General features: G+C 42.7%; 1 protein-coding gene across 4 annotated transcripts in view; it reads left to right on the top strand.

Annotated features, from left to right (window-relative positions):
* Positions 1 to 16342, top strand: part of epb41l5 (erythrocyte membrane protein band 4.1 like 5) — a 166571-nt gene extending 150229 nt beyond the window's left edge. For 2 of the 4 annotated variants that reach the window (XM_072579886.1, XM_072579884.1), the window contains 3 exons: positions 12807 to 12884; positions 13839 to 13987; positions 14672 to 16341. In XM_072579886.1, coding sequence (XP_072435987.1) covers positions 12807 to 12884; positions 13839 to 13987; positions 14672 to 14735 — 291 coding nt within the window. In that variant the 3' untranslated portion in view covers positions 14736 to 16341. Of the gene's footprint in view, positions 1 to 279; positions 2134 to 12806; positions 12885 to 13838; positions 13988 to 14671 lie in introns of those variants that run through there. The other 2 variants (XM_072579887.1, XM_072579888.1) reach the window with 2 other exon arrangements.
* Positions 16343 to 18826: the final 2484 nt, after the last annotated feature.

The following is an 18826-nucleotide window of genomic DNA, read 5'->3' as shown; positions in this document are numbered from 1 at the left end:
TTTTAAGCTTAATTGATAGTTAGATTGTTGGCCGACAGCCAGCTTTGCCTGAAGTCTGCCATTTATGGTGAATGTGCTCCCTCTGTTGGAATAGGTTTGAAATTGCACTGTTTCAAATCAGAAGTTTAGTTGTGTACGTTTCAGAGCTGACCGCTTGGTTTTTGAAACAAAAACAGAAACTACTGAAGAAATTCAACAAGTCTGACAGCACCTATGGGGAGAAAGCAGAGTTCAGAAGGGTCACCGGACTCAAAATGTTAAATCTGCTTTCTCCCACAGATGCTGCCAGATATGTTGAGTTTCTTCAGCAATTTCCGTTTGTAGAAGCACAAGAGCAGGCCCTTTGGTCCACCAGGTTTGTGCCAACCATGATGCCATTCTAAACTAATCCCATCTGTCTGCATGTAGTCTGTGTCTCTCTCTCTTCCTTGCCTGTTATTGTCTGTCTTAATACCTCCAAACACTGCTTCAATCATCTCCCCTGGCAATGCATTCCAAGCACCTACCACGCTACAAAACAAAACGGGCCTCACGCATCTTTAAACATCCCCCTCTCACCTTAAACCTATGCCTTCTAGTATTTGACATTTCCACCCTTGGGAAAAAGACTCTGACTATCCACCCTATCCATACCTGTCATAATTTTGCATACTTCTATCAGGTCACTCCTCAGCCTCCGATGCTGTAGTGAAAACAATTCAGGTTTGTCCAACCTCTCCTCATAGCTAATACACTCCAATCTACACAACATCCTGATAGAGTCAAAACTCCAAATGTGGCCTAGTTAAAGCTTTGTAGAGCTACCATGACTTGCCAACTTTTATCTCTATGTCCCAACTGATGAAAGCAAGTATGCCATGCACCTTCTTTACCACCTTATCCATTTCTGTTGCCACTTTCAGGGAGTTATGGACTTATACCCCAAGATCTCTCTGTATATCGATGCTCCTAAGGATCCTGCCATTTCGGGATTCTAAAAACATTTACTGTATACTTCCCTCTTGCATTTGATCTCCCAAAATGCATCACTTCACACTTATCGAGATTAAACTCCATTTGTCATTTCTCTCGCCCAACTGATCTATATCTTGCTGTATTCTCTGGCAATCTTCCTCACTATTGACAGCTCCAACAATTTTCACATCATCCTCAACTTCCTAATTAGATCACCTACAATTTTCATATAAAGCATTATACAACATAGGTCCCAGCACTGATCCTTATGGAACACCACTGGTCACATTTCAGAAAAACACCCCTCTGCAACTGTCTTCTGTGACCAAGCCAATATTGTATTTAACTTGCCAACTCACCGTGGATCCCATTTGATTTGATCTTTTAGACCAACCTCCCATGAAGGACCTTGTCAAATGATTTATTAAAGTCCCTATTGACACATCTACTGTTCTTCCATCGAGAATCATCTTCATCATTTCCTCATAACACTCTTAAATTTGAGAGACAAGACTTCTCCCTCATAAAGCCATGTTGACTATCCTTAATATGTTGTGAGTAAATCTAGTTGGTCCATCCTTTTCAAAGTGTGAGTCTTTGTTTCAGATCTTCAGCAACCACAGCTCCTTGTTTTATTTTACATTTGTTTTTTGAGTTGAGATTAAATTTTGAGCACTACATCCTAATTAAAAACATCAGATGTGAAAATCCACATTTTGGCTGCACCTGTGATTAGCTGATTTGGGAAGAGCACAGTTTGTTCCTTTTATATGGCACCTTTTTGAAATAGTGCAAGTGTCTCAAGCCACTTCGTGGGAATGATTCTTGAAGAGAATTAGGTGTTCAGTACCATAATGCAATATTAGGGCAAGTAAGCAAGAGCTTGGCCAGAGGTTGTCTTCAGCATTGACCTGAAACAAAGAGAGGTGTCCGGAGGGTATTCCAGAAGTCAGGGCATTGGCAGCTGAAAGAATGGCTAGCAGTGATAGTGATTAAGACCAGGGGCGTAAAAGAGACCAAAATTGGAAGAATGCGGAAGACTTGGAGAGCTGATGAAATTTAGGAATCCGACAAGGTGAGGACAAGCACAGTTTGAGAGCAAGGCGGCACGGTGGCACAGTGGTTAGCACTGCTGCCTCACAGCGCCAGAGACCCGGGTTCAATTCCCGCCTCAGGCGACTGACTGTGTGGAGTTTGCACGTTCTCCCCGTGTCTGCGTGGGTTTCCTCCGGGTGCTCCGGTTTCCTCCCACACTCCAAAGATGTGCAGGTCAGGTGAATTGGCCATGCTAAATTGCCCGTAGTGTTAGGTAAGGGGTAGGTATAGATGTAGGGGTATGGGTGGGTTACGCTTCGGCGGGGCGGTGTGGACTTGTTGTGCCGAAGGGCCTGTTTCCACACTGTAAGTAATCTAATCTAATCTAATCTAATCTAATTTTACATTTGAGGTGTCACCAGAGAGGGAGCCCCTGTAGGTCAGCAAGCACCATGGTGACAGCAGAATGAAGCTTGGTGCTGCTTTGGCTGAGAGGGACAAAGTTAAAAATCACACAACACCATGTTATAGTCCAACATGTTTATTTGGAAGCGCTAGCTTTCGGATCCTGCTCCACAACCACCTGATGAAGGAGCAGCGCTCCAAAAGCTAGTGCTTCCAAATAAACCTGTTGGACTATAACCTGGTGTTGTATGATTTTTAACTTTGTCCACCCCAGTCCAACAGCGGCTCCTCTTGGGTGCGGAGAACTGAATTTTTGATAAGCTTTGTGTTTGTAGGCGCTACAAGGAGCGAGGCCACACAGGGTCTTCCAGAACTGTGGGTAGTGTCCTTACTTCTGAGCCATACGCGACAGATTTTTAAGTCCTGGGCTGCCGAAGGTGTGTTCGTGATGCAGCCAAACTGTCAGCCTGTAATTCCATTACATCTGATGGTAGGCAGCAAGATTGGGACTGTCTTCTGGTCTTAAATCCTGCAGCAATCCCATCTTAACAGTAATCAGATGGAACTCTGAGAAAAATAGAAAATAGGAGCGGGAGTAGGCCATTCTGCCTTCGAGCCTGCTCTATCATTAACTTAATTCATTCATGGGATCTGGGCGTCACTGTCCAGGTAAGCATTTATTACCCATCCCTAACTCCCATAGGATAAAAATCACACAACACCAGGTTATAGTCACAGGTTTATTTGGAAGCATAGCTTTTGGAGCGCTGCTCCTTCATCAGGTGCTTGTTTGGTACTATAAGATAGTTGAGAATTAACCACATCGGTGTGTGTTTGGAGTCACATATAGGACAGACTGTGAAAGGATGGCCGCTTCCTTCCCTAAAGGATATTAGTGAACGAGATGGAGTTTTCTGACGATTGACAATGAATCCATCATTTATCCATGACCATCAATAGACTCTTATTTCCTAGATTTTTATTAAATTCAAATTCCACCATCTGTCATGGCTGGATTCGAACCTAGGTCCCAGAACATTACCTGGATTTGTGGATTTACAGTTGCCTTCCTTAAATATGATTCAATATGATCCTGGCGGATCATCCAACTTCGTATCTATTTGCTGTTTTCTCGCTAGACTCTTTGATACCTTCTTAGCACGAAGAGTGATATCAAACTCCTATCAAAATTATAACAGAACATTGCTTAATGTCAAGAAAAAAGATTATTGAAGGAAGTTTGAAAAAAAAAAGGCAATGAGAAGGGGAGATACACCAGGTATCCTGTATTTTAAAGCAGGAGATGGATAAATGACAATGAAAAATAATGATGGGGAGAGTGAGTCAGCGACTCAGGAACTGAGAGTAAATCAAATCCACCCTTGTTGGGCCCCATAAATGTTCAACATGTCTTTGAATTTCTTTTGTTGTGACTCTGTGTTATGCTGCTCATGTCTCATATTAATTCCATTTCTGCCGTTTAGCCATCTCCTGCTTTTCACTTGCATGATTTGTAGCTGCACAGCTTTACCCTCAAACTTGCACAATTTTTAAAAATTCTGTTTTATGGTTCAAGAGCACTGCCTTAGGACAGGGGCTGAGTGGGGGAAGCTGGTAACTGTTTCGGCAGCTGATGAGCTGAGGCTGGAGTGGAGTTGAAAGTTGCAGCTGAGGTAGAAATAATAGCAGTTTTAATGAACTACCCTGAGTGAACTTTTGCTTTGTGCCATTTCTCCCTCCTTTGCTGTTGAAAGTACCAATTTCAAATTGGATGCAATTCCCATGCTTTCCTCTGGGAAGCTGCATTTGTGTTATCCTGGACAAAGAGGTTAATCAGCTGTTCTGTGACCAATCATTGAAGAGCTTGTTAAAATGGAAGGAGACGGCGATCTGCTTTAGACTGAGGCACCTTTCCTGTATTATTGCAGTTAAGCTGTACCATTGAAATATCAGAAATTCCTGTCTCCATGTTTTGCTACCATCATAGATGTGTGAGAGCCTCCAGTTTCAATCCCAGGCTATGTTTGCAATTTGACTGTCTTGTTATTCAATAATTTTTTTTTCATTTACCTGTTTGGATGTATTAAAACACACCTTGGTGGCACTTGGGACTCAAACCTGTCCCTTCTGGCCCAGACATCGGGACGGTACCACTACACCAGAGTACCCTACTAGACATTCTTACATCAGCCTGTTCAGTCAAGTAAAGGGACTCGAACCTGACCCAGCAGTAAGGGCATTACCACAGTGACAATGGTCCTGTATACCTTCCACTTGACAGTCTAGTAAATTGGCTGCACTCTTACCATCATTTATTGTTCAATGAGCATTGCGGTAACCTGTAAATGGGGTTTGGGAAGGAGGATGGATTGTAGAGGACTCTCTAGTTTACACAGGCTACTCCCCAGTCTCCTGTGCTCTCCTAGGTTTCGAAGTGATTGTCCAATTCTGAAACAAGGTCATAGTGTCAATCAAACTGTGTCATCTTGTGCTGGGACTGGTGATCAGAGTAGATCAGGGCAGGTATAGCCACGTGACCAGGACCATTAGGAGGAAATATCAGTTTAAAGGAGCTGAGTTGTGGCAGAGAGCTTACATGGGTGGCACGGTGGCACAGTGGTTAGCACTGCTGCCTCACAGCGCCAGAGACCCGGGTTCAATTCCTGCCTCAGTTGGAGTTTGCACATTCTCCCTGTGTCTGCGTGGATTTCCTCCAGGTGCTCCAGTTTCCTCCCACAGTCCAAAAATGTGCAGGTTAGGTGAATTGGCCAAGCTAAATTGCCCATAGTGTTAGGTGAAGGGGTAAATGTAGGGGAATGCGTCTGGGTGGGTGCGCTTCGACAGGTCGGTGTGAACTTGTTGGGCTGAAGGGCCTGTTTCCACACTGTAAGTAATCTAATCTAATCTAATCTAAACTTTCTGGAATTTTTTTTTCTGCGATTACTTTGGTGCATATCAATCAGCTAGTGACCAGATCAGAAAATGTTTTATTTCTGAATCCAGGGAACAGCTTTTCTTCTGTTACCTCAGAGGTCTACTTGGTCAGTCTATCTGTAAAGGCAGCTACTATATATTGACATTGATTTAGATCTGCGCTTTCTCATTGTGGAACCTCCTGAACCATCTCCAAAATGTTGAATTGCTGAAATTAAGACAAAAATCACTAAGTTGCCATTTCTGGACAATTTTAAGCCCTTCTGTGCTCTGCCAAACCTTCTTTAATTCTGTTTCAAGGGACATCAAGCATTTTGTGGGTCATACTGTGTTGCAGGGTTTTCAAATCGTGCAGCGCAGGAAATGGACCCTTCAGTCCAACTCGTCCATGCCCACCACGTTTCCCAAACTGGTCCCATTTGTCTGCATCTGGCCTATAAACCTTTCCAATCCATGTATCTGTCCAATGTCTTTTAAGTGTTGTTACTGTACCTGCATCTTCATTTTCTCTGGCAATTCATTCCATGTACAAATCGCCCTCCATGTGGAAAAAGGTTGCCCCTCACATCCGTTTTAAATCATTCTCTTCTCACCTTAAATCTATGCTCCCTTGGTTTGAATTTGCCTACCATAGCGAAAAGATGTTAGCTATTCATCTAATCAATGCCTCTCATGATTTTATAAACCTCTATAACTCACCCTTCAACCTCTGCTGCTGCGGGGAAAAAGTCCCAGCGTTGTTGTTGGGACCAATCCCTGGTGAGTAGGTCAGGTCTAGGGCAGTGGTTGTCTCTCAGGTCAGCTTCAGCAGAGGGGAGCCAGATCCCGGGGGGTGTAGTTGGGAATGTGTGTGGGAAGGTGGGCTCCAGTTAAGCAGTTAAGAGTTAGAAATAGGTATTTAACAGTCTAAGGCGAAAGTAAGTACTACAGATGCTGGAGATTACAGTCAAGAGTGTCGTGCTGGGAATGCACAGTAGGTCAGGTAGCATCCAAGGAGCAGGAAAATTGATATTTCAGGCAAAATTCCTTTATCAGGAATGAGGCTGGGAGTCTCGGGGATGGAGAGATAACAGTTTAACCTTTCTGGTGTAACCGTGTGCCCAGCTGCAGTAGAACCCTTTTTAAGTTTTTAAGTTCATACTTTTGGGATTTTCCACTGTTGAGGGAAATGCCCGGCAGAATCTTTAATTTCCTGTGTAACTACACTCTGGCTTCCCCTATACGCAGTGTCCATCTACGCTGCAGAAATGATTATCAGCCCATCAGAAAATCCAAACTTAAACAGTTTCTTCATTTCAAAGACCCAGCACTTTCTTCGGAACCGGGACCCCCTGAAGGTATGATTTCAGTTTGTTACCCTCTCCATTGGCACATCGCCACCTTGTGATTGAGCTTTGTTGTCACTCATTTCTTGTCAAATTGCATTTTCTTCATCAGTATTGTCAAGTGTAACAGTGTAATTTTGGGCAATCTCATGTCGCCAGTTTGCTACCTCCCCATGATGCCTAATGATTTTAAATATACCCGGTACAGCCCATGTTGATATTTTTGATGTGTGCAATCTGTAATTCTGACCAATTAAAGGGCTTGTTAATTGCACTGTCATTACTCTTTGATCTCATGCAGACGCTAACTCTGAGACATTCTGACGCCTCAGTCTAACTCGAATTGTTGTTCTCTGGGTGGTTACCTCATTCTAGAGCCGGCCCCAAAATGAACCTACTTCTGTATGTGCAAAGTGCTTTGTGCTATTTCAGTGATATTATGAACTGCTGCTTATCTTAACTTCTGCTGTTTAGAAATAACTGGATTTTAGCTCAGTTCTATTAAGCTGCGATAAGCTTAGATGTTGAGTGTTAATAGGTAATCTTTCACAGAAAGGCAGTGAACAGTTGGTATTGCTGTAATGATACTGTTGAGTTGCTACATTGTGGTTTCAGCAATGTATTTGAGGTTGTTTACGCTATCACCGCAGGTGGCATGAAGGAGTTCATATCTAACAATTAACTCACTCACTCATGTAGAATCCGAGACCATTAATAATGTTTATTTTTGGAGACTGTGTCTCTGTGGGATACTAAAGGATTCACCCAGTCCTGTCCCTGTACTTCTCTTATTGACTCTTGCCAGGCTTTGATTTGCAGAGTTGTTTTAATGTGTAAAATGAAGGCTCTTTGTAATAATGTGTTATACTTCAACCTGGCTTTAGATTCATACACAAGGCTTGGCCATCTCTGGTGTATGTGCCAAGTACCTTAAGCAACCACCACCAGCCTCTGCCATAGTGGTACTTTAACAATTCATAGTGCTGTAATGAGGTAGGGAAGAAAGGAGGTCGAGTTTAATTGAATTAGGAGAAGGTCCAGGGAGATACTGAAGGCATTGTTGAAGAGGTGTAGACATTACACACCATCTACAGTACACCAGCAAGAGTTCTTGTGTAGTAATAATGTCCAAATGTTAGGACAAGGAGACCCTGGATTCAAGTCTCACTTGCTCCAGAGGCGTGTATTAAAATCCCTCAACAGGATAATTGGGTAATATCTTCTTCCTCCTTAAAATTAGCTAATGAATCTGGATCTCAGTTCTGTGAAGAATCTCTCATGGACAGTGGAAGTGTCCTAACCTCTGGGCAGTGTTCTGGGTTCAAGTCATAGAGGTGTACAGCACGGAAACAGATCCTTCGGTTCAACTCGTCCATGCTGACCAGAGATCCCAACCTAATCTAGTCCCAACTGCCAGCGCCTGCCCCATATCCATCTAAACCATTGCTATTCATATACCCATCCAGATGCCTTTTAAATGTTGCAATTGTACCAGCCTCCGCCACTTCCTCTGGCAGCTCATTCCATGCATGCACCACCCTCTGTGTGAAAAAGGTGACCCTTCCGTCCCTTTTATATCTTTCCCCTCTCACCCTAAACCTTTGCCCTCTAGTTCTGGGCTCCCCCACACCAGGGGAAAAAGCTTTGTCAGGTCCCACCTGCTCCAGAGGGTGTCATAACATTTAAACAGTTTGATCAAAAATATCTAGAGTACATAAACAGGTAAAATGGTCAAACTGGTCAATTGTCGGTGTTTAAGCTCCACATATAACTTTATCAATATAGCTTTCTGTTTCTTTATGCCTCATAGACGGGTCTAGCTTCTCTCTTAAATGCATCTATGCAGTTCATCTCAACTACTCGTAGTGGGTTGAGTGTTCTTACTGAATGTGCTGTCTTATATTTATGTCTCTCTTATGTTTATGTTTGTCTAGTTTGTGCGTGCATAGACGTATTTCACTTGTTTATAACCTCTCCAACAGCATCTTCATTTTAAAGACCTCAGTTAAAGTGATCCCACCCACAGCCTGCCTTTTGAGGTGAAAGGGCCTCCTGCTTCTTCAGCCTTTCCCGATAAATATATCATCTCCTTTCTGGTGTCATTATGTATGTTTCTTTCTAATATGAACACAGGAATGCACTACATCAATCTCAAATTTGAAAGTTTGTCAGTTTTTGGACACAGGGTGTTTTAAAGTTCCTCTATTCTTTCTGAATGTTCCTGATGCTTGAAATTCACCCACAAGCTCATGTTAAACTCTCAGGTTGCACATCACCATCTGATTGTCAACTGGAGGAGCCTGCTCTTTGAAGCATTGTATGGAATACGTATCAAATTATGAATGATGGAATATGAATTACATCATTACTGTGACAGTCAAATTCAATTAAGCATCGCTATTTTATTCAATGCACAACAACATTGTTTTTAAGACTGAATTCAAATGTGCTACAAACTTGCGAAACATTGTTGACTATTGCACTGTACTGTATTAGCAAGTAGCAACAGCTGACGTTTTGCATAAGTGCTGTGTCTGTACTGGCATGAATTGGCTCCAGAGGGCAGCAGAGAAACACTCTGGAACATAAACAGAAAACTCTGTGACTCCTCCTGTTTCCTAGTCACTCGAAGGTCAATGCCGATGACATAAAGCAAGGAATTGGAATTGTCCAGTTTATCCTGAAGGCCTCCCCTTCGTGAAGCTTGGGCTGGCTGTGGGAAGATTTCTTTTTATGAATGAAGCAACTTTACTGGGTGATGCCATGGGTCTGGTAAGATTTTGCAGCCTACTTGAAGGTGCAGAGAGATGAGCTGTGAGGGTGAGAGGTTTTCTTCGAGGATCTCCAGGTGAGGGCCATGCTGCTGAAGGTAGGGGGGAGGTCAGGTGTGATAGAAGGGATGGAGCGATTCAGACTCAGAGAGGTGAAGGTGCAAATGGTTTGTAAAGGTCAGGCACCGTAGAGCTACTGGTAACTAGGAGAAGATGTGTATAATGCAGAAGATGCAGGATCAGTTCATTCCAAAAAGGAAGAAAGATCCTAGGAGGAGGCATGGGTGGCTGTGGCTGACGAGGGAAGTTAAGAAACATATAAAGTTAAAAGAGAAAAAATATAACATAGCAAAGGTAAGTGGGAAAACGGAGGACTGGGAAGCTTTTAAAGAACAACAGAAGATTACTAAGAAGGAAATACGCAGAGAAAAAATGAGGTACGAAGGTAAACTGGCCAAAAATATAAACGAGGATAGTAAAAGCTTTTTTAGGTATGTGAAAGGCAAAAAAATGGTTAAGACTAAAATTGGGCCCTTGAAGACTGAAACAGGGGAATATGTTACGGGGAACAAAGAAATGGCAGAAGAATTGATTTGGTACTTCAGATCTGTGTTCACTGGGGAAGACGCAAGCAATCTCCCTGAGGTAACAGTGGCTGAAGGACCTGAACGTAAGGGAATTTATAGTTGCCAGGAATTGGTGTTGGAGAGACTGTTAGGTCTGAAGGTTGATAAGTCCCCAGGGCCAGATGGTCTACATCCCAGGGTACTGAAGGAGGTGGCTCGAGAAATCGTGGATGCGTTGGTGATTATTTTCCAGAGTTTGATAGATTCAGGATCAGTTCCTGCGGATTAGAGGGTGGCTAATGTTGTACCACTTTTTAAGAAAGGAGGGAGAGAGAAAGCAGGAAATTATAGACCAGTTAGTCTGACCTCAGCGGTGGGAAAGATGCTGGAGTCTATTATAAAGGATGAAATTACGACACATCTGGATAGTAGTAACAGGATAGGTCAGAGTCAGCATGGATTTATGAAGGGGAAATCATGCTTGACTAATCTTCTAGAATTTTTTGAGGATGTAACTCTGAAGATGGAGAGGGAGATCCAGTAGATGTAGTGTACCTGGACTTTCAGAAAGCTTTTGATAAAGTCCCACATAGGAGGTTAGTGAGCAAAATAAGGCGCATTGCATTGGGGGCAAAGTACTAACTTGGATTGAAAGTTGGTTGGTTGACAGGAAACAAAGAGTAGTGATAAACGGCTCCATTTCGGAATGGCAAGCAGTGACCAGTGGGGTACCACAGGGATCAGTGCTGGGACTGCAACTTTTTACAATATATGTTAATGATATAGAAGATGGTATTAGCAATAACATGAGCAAATTTGCTGATGATACTAAGCAGGGTGGCAGGATGAAATGTGAGGAGGATGTTAGGAGATTACAGGATGACCTGGACAGGTTAGGTGAGTGGTCACATGCATGGCAGATGCAGTTTAATGTGGATAAATGTATGGTTATCCACTTTGGTGGCAAGAACAGGAAAGCAGATTACTACCTAAATGGAACCAATTTAGGTAAAGGGGCAGTACAGAGAGATTGGGTGTTCTTGTACACCAGTCACTGAAGGTAAGCATGCAGGTACAGCAGGTAGTGAAGAAGGCTAATAGCATGCTGGCCTTCATAACAAGAGGGATTGAGTATAGAAGCAAAGAGGTGCTTCTGCAGCTGTACAGGGCCCTGGTGAGAGCACACCTGGAGTATTGTGTGCAGTTCTGGTCTCCAAATTTGAGGAAAGACATTCTGGCTATTGAGGGAGTGCAGCGTAGGTTCACAAGGTCAATTCCTGGAATAGCGGGACTACCTTACACTGAAAGACTGGAGCGACTGGGCTTGGATACCCTTGAGTTTAGAAAACTGAGAGGGGATCTGATTGAGACATATAAGATTATTAAAGGATTTAACACTCTGGACGCAGGAAACATGTTTCCGCTGATGAATGAGTGCTGAACCAGAGGACACAGCTTAAAAATACAGGGTAGACCATTTAGGACAGAGATGAGGAAAAACTTCTTCACCCAGAGAGTGGTGGCTGTGTGGAATGCTCTGCCCCAGAGGGCAGTGGAGGCCCAGTCTCTGGATTCATTTTAGAAAGAGTTGGATAGAGCTCTCAAAGATAGTGGAATCAAAGGTTATGGAGATAAGGCAGGAACAGGATACTGATTAAGGATGATCAGCCATGATCATATTGAATGGTGGTGCAGGCTCGAAGGGCAGAATGGCCTACTCCTACACCTATTGTCTATTGTCACTGTGTGGTGGTGGTGCTGAGTGTTGGGGGGGCAGTGGGGGTTGGGCATGCATTGCAGAAGACCTCAATGATGGTGTAATGTAGATGAACAGGGCTGTAAATGGGAAAGGATACAAATATACAAGTTAAGAGCAGGAGTTGACCACTCTACCTGTCGTGGCTGCCTGCCATTCAGTATACTCACCGGTGATTTGGTTAGTCTGATTTCTGTCTACCACTTCATAACCTTTCACTCCCTTTTTTTTATTGGGAGAAAGTGAGGACTGCAGATGCTGGAGATCAAAGTTGAAAAGTGTGGTGCCGGAAAAGCAGGTCAGACAGTATCTGAGGAGCAGGAGAGTCTACATTTTGTCAGGAATGAAGAGCTTATGCTCTAAGCGTTGGCTTTCCTGCTTCACAGATGCTGCCTCACCAGCTGTGCTTTTCCAGCACACACTTCTTCAATCCCTTTTTTTAAAATCAAGTATCTGTTTACTTTTACCTGAAAACTATTTGAGGACTCTGTTTCCGTCACCTCTCATGAAGAGGAGAGAAGTTGCCAATGGGCCGATATCCTGGAATTCTCTTCCTAAGAGCATTGCGAATCTACCAACAGCAAGTCAAGGAGGCAGTCGCCATCACCTTGTCGAGGGCAACTAGGGGCAGGCAATAAATGCTGGCCCAACTAGTAACAAGTGTGAGCCGCAAGTGAATTTTTAAAGAAGTAATGCAGTGATGGATTTTGTATAGGCTGGAGACCACGAGGAGCGAGATACATACTCGGGCAGACTTTGTGTTGGTTCACCCCCTTCTTTAGCTTAATGACAATACAATTCTGCTCGTCCAGGTCTCCACGTGCCAATAGCTTAAATGGGTGACTTGCTGTTGGACCATCATTTAACTGCTCTGGAACGTGCACACTTATGATCTGAGGCAGTTTTGCCTCAATAATTGTCAGCCTTCACCAGCTGTGGGAGTTGGTTGCTTTTGCTCTCCTTGTGGCCCAGTGCCATGCCTGAAAAACCACTTCCCAAGGCACAGTAAGCATCAATGGCACAGGCTAGTCTCCCATGAAGCTCTTTGTTGTGTTTACAGAATGTTGCTGAGGATCTGGACAACCTGTTGTCAGCACTGAGTGAGAATCTGATCGATTTCACAGAGCCCACACCAGTGGTAGGTCCTGTTTACAAATGTGATTTGTTGCTGTCATTGGAGCCTTGCAGTTTAACCCAACAAGTACAGGTTATGGTCTGGGCAGCAGCCTGCTCACTTCCTACTGACACAAAGCATTGACACAAAACCCAAACTTCCTCTTACACACCCAAAATGCCTTCCAGCCATTGGAATCTTTTTTGAGCTGCTGTAATGTAGGAAGCACAGCACCCAATTTATAGACAGCAAGTTCCCACATACAAAGGTGTTGTGATTAAGTAATCTGACTTAATGATGGTTGAGTAATAGATATTGACCAGAACACTTGGATAACAACCCTGCATTCTTTGAGATAGATCCACCTTAGAAAGCACACGAGGCCTTGGTGTTAGATCTCAGCCGAAAGGCGGCAGCACCAACAGTGCAGCACTCCCTCAGAATTGTACTGGAGAGTAAGCTTGGATTTTTGTACTCTCATTGTAGATTGGGACAACTTGTGACCATGTCGGCCATGACTGACACTAACACGACTGAGGGTTCAAAACCACTTCACATCAGACAACCTATAGTGTAACCGCATGCATTCCCAAACACCACCTTCCAAATCCAAGGTGTCAAAGGGTCCAGTAGTAACTTGTACTTTTCAACACCTCCTTTGAATTATTTTTAGTTGCATTTAAAAACAACCCTTTATTCATGTTCTCTATCAGATTGTTGTAAACCTTTTACTTCGTTGCTCACATGGTTTTATTCATGCGGGTGATTTTCCATTTGGGAGTCGGTTGTACAATCAGAGAGTCCAAATACCAGTCGAGAATTAGCCATTGCTCTTCCTTCTAATCTCTTATTCCCAGTGACCCTGCCAGTATTGGTCAATCTGAAGTTAAAATATCAATGAACTTCTTTGAAGAAATAGTTAGCTTTGTCTTTAGATGTTTCTGTTTTCTTCAATTTAATGTTTTGGTGTCAATCTAGGACATGGTGGTTCCTAACGGGATATTCAGTCGTGATGTCTCTTCAACTGTAATGGTACCAAACCCATTTGCTGAACCTGCAATCTCTCCATTTCCATCTCCCACTCCAGCTCAACATTTCTTGGGATCAACATTTCCATCAACAACCAGGTAAAGTCTTGTTAATAAAAACAATAATTGCTTGAGATCAGCGCAACATTGAGGGCCGAAGGGCCTATTCTGCATTGCAATGTTCTATGTTCTAGAAACTCAGTAGGTCTGACAGCATCTGTGGAGAGAGAAAGAGTTGACATTTTGAGTCCAGTATGACTTCAGAACCCCAGAGAAAAAGTCTCATGACACCCTCTACTGTTGGATGAATGAACCCAAGGCTAGTATCTGGTAAAAAATGGAAACATGAATCGCCAGAACTGGTGGCTGTATATCTATTAAATTTGGATTTATCCATCTGTAATGTCACATTTTACATCCTCGGAACCTTCATGACCTCTTCCTCTTTAACTAGCCACCTCCAAACTGGCCTTTACCTCTGTTTGCTCTACTTGTAACTATTGTGCTGAGTCCTCACTCTCAATCCTCATCACCTATCCCATTTTAACACTAATCCAACCTTCAGACCAAGCCTCAGGACTTTGTCCATCTTCCCATCCACCTCTCGACTCTTCCCCACCACAAAAAACAGCCATCACTCTTTCATAACCAAGCGATTCAGTCACCTTCCAAAATGCTCCTGACCTCTCTTCAGCTGCTGTGCAGCACCTTGGGAGCTCAAAATGTTAAAGATGTTATATTAGTCGTTAACATGTTGTGATCAATGTTGTTTATCTCCCGCAGCATTATGACAAAGGATGTGGAGAAGACTGTGAAACCCAAGGGACTGTTGACAACAGAGTTGTGAGGTCTACAGAGTTTGCCTTTGACCCATTTGTAAAATGAAACCAACAGTCCAAACTGCCTTCATTTAGACTCCTAAGATATTCCATGTGGAGTAACCAAGCAACGTTGATGACCTCCTTTTGTACAAAATCTGAGCTCAACCTTCCCTTCTAAGGCAGTGGCTGTACGAATACTCCCCTCGTGGAATCTTGATTTTCAGACTCTCAACAAAAATAAGGCTTTTCGTTTCTGTTTGAGAATGTGAATTCCTCTTAAGCTGCTTATGGGTTAAAGCGACTGGAAAAACCGCTCCAAGTATTGAAGGTTACTTGGAACCTTGACCATTGTTTCATCTCAAAGAACAAACTGGCAAGAGGAATAGTTTGTGTTGACTACTACTGTACTTGCAAGAAGGAACTCTTGTCAGAGGCTGGAGTGACAGTAAAGGAGTCTGTTTCTGACTGAATGGGAATGATGCAAGTTGGAAATGAAGTTAAAACACTGTAGTCCCAAATCTCTGACCCAAATTCTCCAGTTAGAGTGTTTCCTTACATGTGAATGAGCTCTGTATTTTGCTTTTATGAAGAGCAGACATTTCAGCGTCTTGGAGATATTAATTTTGAGAGGCACATTCAACACATAGATCCTGGATCAAACTCCGAGATATCAGCGAAGAATGTCTGAGAGGGGAATTGGAAACCTGGAGAGAGATGGTAGCATCAACATGAATCCTGGATGACACGGATTTTTTTTTTCCCCAAGTTTCCTGATACTCTGGAAGTAGTTTGAAAAACTTGAGGTCCTTGGTAAGGAGATGGGGGAGAGACCCTTTTCACAATGCAAGATGATCTGAGCCTTATTGCAAAATATTGTACTTTTCGCAATTGTTCCCTCACCTGCACAATCTGCCAGTAACCACCAGAAGAATCTTGGAAATGCCCAGCTGGTCAGTCAGTGATGGGTTCACCGGACATTTCTTTATCAGATATCAAATGTAAAGGATGACATTGTTTGAGAAGATGACAAAAAGAAGATAAAATTAAAAGAAACTGTGCCCATGCAATTTTTTACCAGCAATTCTTCTGATACTGTAAATGTTTCCATGTTGAATTTACAGTTTTGTTTTATCCCTAGCACTGTCCTTTCTATTTCGGTCTGTTTGTTGCTGCTTGTTTCTCTCAACACTCCAGCTGATCCCTTATGCCCTACAGCATACCTGCTGCTGCATCGTAATTGGATTCTTAAAGAGCTGTTTGTGAGTTTCCTCAGTGTGTCTCACTCTATCAGAAAGGTTTTCCCAAGTTGTGATGGCCAGAGGAATTAATTCCATGGGGATGGCTGCATGCTGCCTATTCCACTTATGAGCTATGGTTTTGTCATTGCTGATCTCTCTGTGTCTGTCTGCCTCTTTCTCCCTCTCTTTCTGACTCTCTGACACTCTCTCTCTCTCTTCTCCCCCCCCCCCCCCCCCCCTTCTGACTCTGTCTGACTGTTTCTCTCTCTGACTGTGTCTCTGACTCTCTCTGTCACTCTCACTCTCACTCTGACTCTTTCTCTGTCTGTCTGTCTCTCTCTTTCTTTCTTTCTTTCTTTCTTTCTTTCTTTCTTTCTTTCTTTCTTTCTTTCTTTCTTTCTTTCTTTCTTTCTTTCTTTCTTTCTTTCTTTCTTTCTTTCTTTCTTCTTTCTCTCTTTCTCTCTTCTCTCTCTCTCTTTCTCTCTTTCTCTCTTTCTCTCTTTCTCTCTCTCTGTCTCTCTCTCTGTCTCTCTCTCTGTCTCTCTCTCTGTCTCTCTCTCTCTCTCTCTCTCTGTCATTCAAACGCACACATAAAACGAGGTATGAAATGTGCTCTGACTAGCCCTCCATGTGGAACTACCTATTTTACTCCCCCACCTGAACTATTCTCCTGCTTTCATATTAGTTATCCAAACAGCCACCTTCGGGGTCTACTGTTGAAACTCTTACTTCGATCAACAGATTGTGTGTGGATCAGTGCACCCTTTAAAGTTCTTCAAGTTAGTAGTGCACAGGAATGCAACTAGCCATTGATCTTGTTGCCACCTTTTCTCTTTGAGAGGGAAGATGTCTCCAGTCTAATTAGCATCTTTTCTTGCTGGTACCATGATTGGGCTTTTTTTAATCATAGGGTCATAAAACCCATTGTAATTGTTCCTTCTATATTCTCCAAAATATGTCCAGCTATTTATTATTATTATTTCATTGCACATTTCACTATTTGTGAGGTGGAGTGGTACTGTTCACATTTATCCCTATGTAGTACTGCGAACATTTTATCAACCTGCCCCTATGGGACCAGGAATATTTCAGTTGATCAAGATGTCCACATAATCAATGTCAAAACGCTAAGTAATGGGAACTAAGTAATGCAAGGGTTACCTACATCACTGATAAGTTTTATTTACAGCATAAATCATTTAAATAATGAAACTTTACCTTCAGTAAAACTTATCAGCAAAGAGCCTTCTCACTTGCACCTTCAACTGATTACTCGAACATCACAGAGATCATGATAAAACAGTAAACGTCCAGTATTTCAGGTATATAATTTTTGCCAGTTTAGCAAGAGTACCGGTTCAGAAGGTGCTGGTGAAAAGTTTGTTGCCCTCATTCTTCTCTGCCCCATGGCAGCCACTCTTTCCTTCCTTTAACCTCTCATGCTATTGTTATATGAGTGCAACCTCTATAGCTCCTTAGCCGACAGTGGTAATCCCCATGCCTCAGTACTCATGTTCTTATCTTTCCCCAAGTGCCCAAGCTTTCCTCCGTTCTTTGTGCTGGCTGTGAAGGTTGTGTGTTCAGCCCCTATAGCAGGCCACACTGTGGTGTTTTGCATTGCTAACCTTTGGGGTGGGTCACATCATGAACTGGAATCCTACCTGGGATCCACCTCATGACCACACTTAAAGGGCAGGAGTTTATCCCAGTGATTCACCTCTCCACCATTTAGAGGACATTAAATTCCAAAGAGCGATATATTAACATGAACCACTCCGATATTTCAATGATTCACTGTGATTTTTGAGACCTTGGACCCGCTCATTCTGATGGTAACAATGCTTCTCAACAGGAATCTTAACCACATTCCTTACTTTTGTAGTGAAAATGTTTTTTTTTAAGTGTAGTGTAATTTTGTCATGAGAACAAGTCTCTTGTTAATTGAAGTCCTAATAATTGTAATTCACTGACCTGGAGGGGGTAACCCGATTGAATATTGTGCGCACAGTTTGCAATGAGACCAGGCAGCTGATATGATTTGAAATGGAGAGACTGACTGATAGTAATTCTCTTGTCAATGCATTTTTATAATTCCACATCCATTTACTCCACTGTACTCCCCGTTGGAAATCAAGGGTGTTTGAAACACACAAGGACAATGTGACCTTCTATGCTTGTCTTCGTCAAACACTCTGGTTAAAGACAAGTTGACATTCTTGAAAAAAAATATGCAAAATCCAGAAAGAAGAATAATTTGTTATACTTCATTGAGGTTGATGTGTAACTTTAGCTTCATATCAACATAATTTTAATGTAATTTGGTGTTAAGTTTATGTATTGTGTATGAGGTGAGTATGTAACAGTTCCTTGTGAAGTGATCTTGTATTGTTTCAGTTGAAGCTGCTGTATTGTAATGTTCCTGTGATAACTTCCCCAACAAAACCCATCACACCCACGTCAAATTCTCCTCCTTCATTTGAGGGTGCCTCAGTGATGGCATTATGATGAATTAGGTCTATCTTATTCATAGGAAATAAAAGCTGGAAATATTTGTCAGGTCTGGCAGGCATCTGTACAGAGTAAACCAAGTTGATATTTTTGTTGACTTCAGAAGCTTAGAAGCAAACCGTTGCAGATGCTGGAAATCTGAAATAAAATAAAATGCTAAAGGAGCTCAGCAACTCTGGCAGCATCTCATTTACTATGGTCAGCACCCTCAATGTTTTTGCTGTGGGCACCCTCACTATTGTTCTGAGCCATTTTCCCCCAGTTTGTCACAGCATTTTAAGTGCTTATTTTCCAGCCCCTTTCAGTTCTGCAGAACAGTCATAGAGTCATACAGCACAGAAACAGACTTGTTGATCCAAGCAGACCATGAC

This window comes from Chiloscyllium punctatum, chromosome 10, assembly GCF_047496795.1.
Source record: "Chiloscyllium punctatum isolate Juve2018m chromosome 10, sChiPun1.3, whole genome shotgun sequence".
Lineage (NCBI taxonomy): Eukaryota > Metazoa > Chordata > Chondrichthyes > Orectolobiformes > Hemiscylliidae > Chiloscyllium > Chiloscyllium punctatum.
This window is presented reverse-complemented; position numbering and strand designations above follow the sequence as displayed.